The 2,852-nt window shown below is 42.1% G+C and overlaps 1 protein-coding gene across 1 annotated transcript in view; it reads right to left on the minus strand.

Moving 5' to 3' along the window:
• LOC102677478 overlaps positions 1-2,852 on the minus strand; it is a 29,726-nt gene that overhangs the window by 23,497 nt on the left and 3,377 nt on the right. Inside the window, exons 3-6 of the mRNA XM_031509669.1 lie at positions 2,732-2,852; positions 2,171-2,492; positions 730-1,029; positions 7-502 (exon numbers count right to left, since the gene is read on the minus strand). The exon at positions 2,732-2,852 is cut by the window's right edge and continues 24 nt beyond it. Coding sequence (XP_031365529.1) covers positions 7-502; positions 730-1,029; positions 2,171-2,492; positions 2,732-2,852 — 1,239 coding nt within the window. The remainder of the gene's footprint in view (positions 1-6; positions 503-729; positions 1,030-2,170; positions 2,493-2,731) is intronic.

The following is a 2,852-nucleotide window of genomic DNA, read 5'->3' on the forward strand; positions in this document are numbered from 1 at the left end:
GTTCACCCACGGATAATTGTTGGGGCAACGGACGCATGTCTGAAGATTGATGGTCTCCCCGGGGACCTCTTTCGAGGTGAGCTTGCAAGTGTGGGGTACCCAGCAAGCGGGCGGCCCGTCCACCACGCACTTCTCCTTCCACGGCTCGAAACTCTTCGACTCCGTTATCGTGCGGGGATTCTGGATCCATTGGATCACCTGGGTCATCGTAACGAAATAAACGTCGTTGTGGTTGGAGAGAACCTCGTCTATCCAATATAGGAACGCGTCCAAGAACTCGGGATTGTTCTTGAGCCAGGCGGCGTGGAAGTACAGGCCCAACGGGGCCCTGTTCTGCTCGTAGTGGCGGTCGAAGTTGTGGTTGAGGAAGTTGTAGAATTGGTCGCCCGTCAGGATGTTGCTGCACGAGTCCACCATTGCGCAGCCGGGCAGGTACTCGTCGTTTTGGGGATCCTCGCGACGATCCAACTCGTTCATCACCATCTCCCAAACGGCGTGCGACCTGCGCCACGCAGAAATCGGTGGGGCATACGATCGATCGGGGAGAGATCTCGAATCGAGCTGCTATGAATCGTTGTATGTATAGCTGCTCGACTCGAGTATGTACATTTTTCATTTCTATTCTTCGAATCGATTTTCTTTCATGGAAATCGAGGGATATACTTTGGAAGAAGAAATATTTCGCGGATGGAAAGTTTTTTTGTTTTTTTTTGTGTTTAAGAGAGTTACCTGGTGGGGCAATGTTGAAGGTTGCCGTGGCAACGGTGCGGCATTCTGAAGTACATCGTGTAGGGCCAGAGCGGAGGGTTGTTGAGGGCCGCTGTGATGGTGGAGTCGTAGAGGAACGCTTGCTCCTCCATCATGGTGAACTGGTTGTTCCCGCCCACTCTGAGGTAAGGGGCCCTCACACCGACCACGCTGTTGTCCGTCAAATTGGCGAATTTCTCGGCGATGATCCTCATCCCCGCCATTTCCTTAGCCCAGTCGTCCACCGTGGCGTCCGACCAGAAACGCTCATCGTCGTTGTGACTTGAAACACCATTATTTTATTACGCAATTAATATCTAGTAGACACTAATAGATCCCGTTAAATTCTGGAACAACCTAAATCGATCGATGTTTAAAAAGAACCTTTAAAAATTATTAATTAATCGATCACGAAGTTTTAATCTTAACGTTTGGAAAACGGAAAATTAATCTTATTTTTGATTTAATGATTTTTGAAAAGATGTTCGTAATGTATCAAAGGGTTAACAATTTTTAGAAATTATTAATAGACACTCGCTGATTTTTTGATTCGTTGTTGGAAAGCTCGTTGAATGATAAACAATCGTGCAAAACTGGTATCAAAAGAGTTAAAAATTTTTAAAAATTATTAATCTTAGGAAGATCTTGAAATTTTAATCTTATAAGACTGAAAATTAATTTTATTTTTAAATTCTCCTGAACACTCGTGCAAAGCTGGCACCAAAAGGATTAAAATTTTTTTAAAAATAATTAATGGAAGATCTCGAAATTTTAATTTTAATATTCGCAAAACTGAAAATTAATTTTACTTTTTGATTCGTCGTTGAAAAGGTCAATGAATGATAAAAAATCGTATAAAACTGGTACTAAAAGAGTTAAAAATTATTAATAGAAGATCTCGAAATTTTAATTTTAATAGACACTCGCTAATATTCGTAAAATTGAAAATTAATTTTATTTTTAAATTCCTTTGAACATTCGTGCAAAGCTGGCACCAAAAGGATTAAAATTTTTTCAAAAATAATTAATGGAAGATCTCGAAATTTTAATTTTAACATTCGTAAAACTGAAAATTAATTTTACTTTTTTGATTCGTCGTTGAAAAGGTCAATGAATGATAAAAAATCGTATAAAACTGGTACCAAAAGAGTTAAAAATTAAGTTTATTTTAAATCCCCCTGAATACTCGTGCAAAGCTGGTACCAAAAGGATTAAAAATTTCTCAAAAATAATTAATGGAAGAATTTTAACATTCGTAAAATTGAAAATTAATTTTATCTTTCGATTTTTGCCCGAACACGCGTGCAAAGCTGGCACCAAGTAGTGTAAAAAAAGGTGGTGTTAAAAGAAAGCGTGCAAGCGTGGGAAAAATCAAAAGTGGAAGAAAAATAAACGATGAATTTTTCAAAGATCATTTCCTTACGAGATGGAGTGAACGGCGATCTCGTGTCCTTTCCTGTGCATTTCCTGGACGGCCGAGTAGTTGGTGTACTTGTGAGAGACGAAGAAGGTGGCCTTGATGTCGCAACCGTTCGGGTTCTTGCGTTTCCCGTTGAAGATCTCTTTGTAAAGGCCGATGTTATTGTTGTTGATGGCGTCATCGAACGTGATCGTGATCATCTGCGGCACGTCCTTGGGGGGCAGATCGCCGGGGATCGTGGTGCCGTCCTCGGAGCAGAAGCAATCTGGAAGGACGCACACGGACGGGTCGCAGGGTGGCGCTCTGTTCGGGTCGTTGTCCATGTCTGCAATTAATCCGCCGCCCCTTCGATCTTTATCTCGCTTCGATATCGTGGAAAACACGTACGAAATTCTCCGCGCGAAAGTGGATCACCTCGAAAGTGTATAAATATCAGAATCTCAATTATAATAATAAACTCGATAGTTTTCACTTGGAATTTCACCTTTCGGTGAAAATTGAATTTCTATATTCTCTGTATATCGACTACACAAGAGAGATCCCTTCGAGAATAATCGAGCTCACCGCAGATATTTTCGTCCGATCCATCGGTGCAATCCTTCTCCCCGTTGCAGAAGAGGCCCCTCTCGACGCAAGAACCGTCGCCGCAAGCGAGGAAGCCGTCCTGGCAGAGCGGCTCCTCGGT

Source organism: Apis dorsata, unplaced genomic scaffold (genome assembly GCF_000469605.1).
Source record: "Apis dorsata unplaced genomic scaffold, Apis dorsata 1.3 scaffold_169, whole genome shotgun sequence".
NCBI classification, from domain to species: domain Eukaryota; kingdom Metazoa; phylum Arthropoda; class Insecta; order Hymenoptera; family Apidae; genus Apis; species Apis dorsata.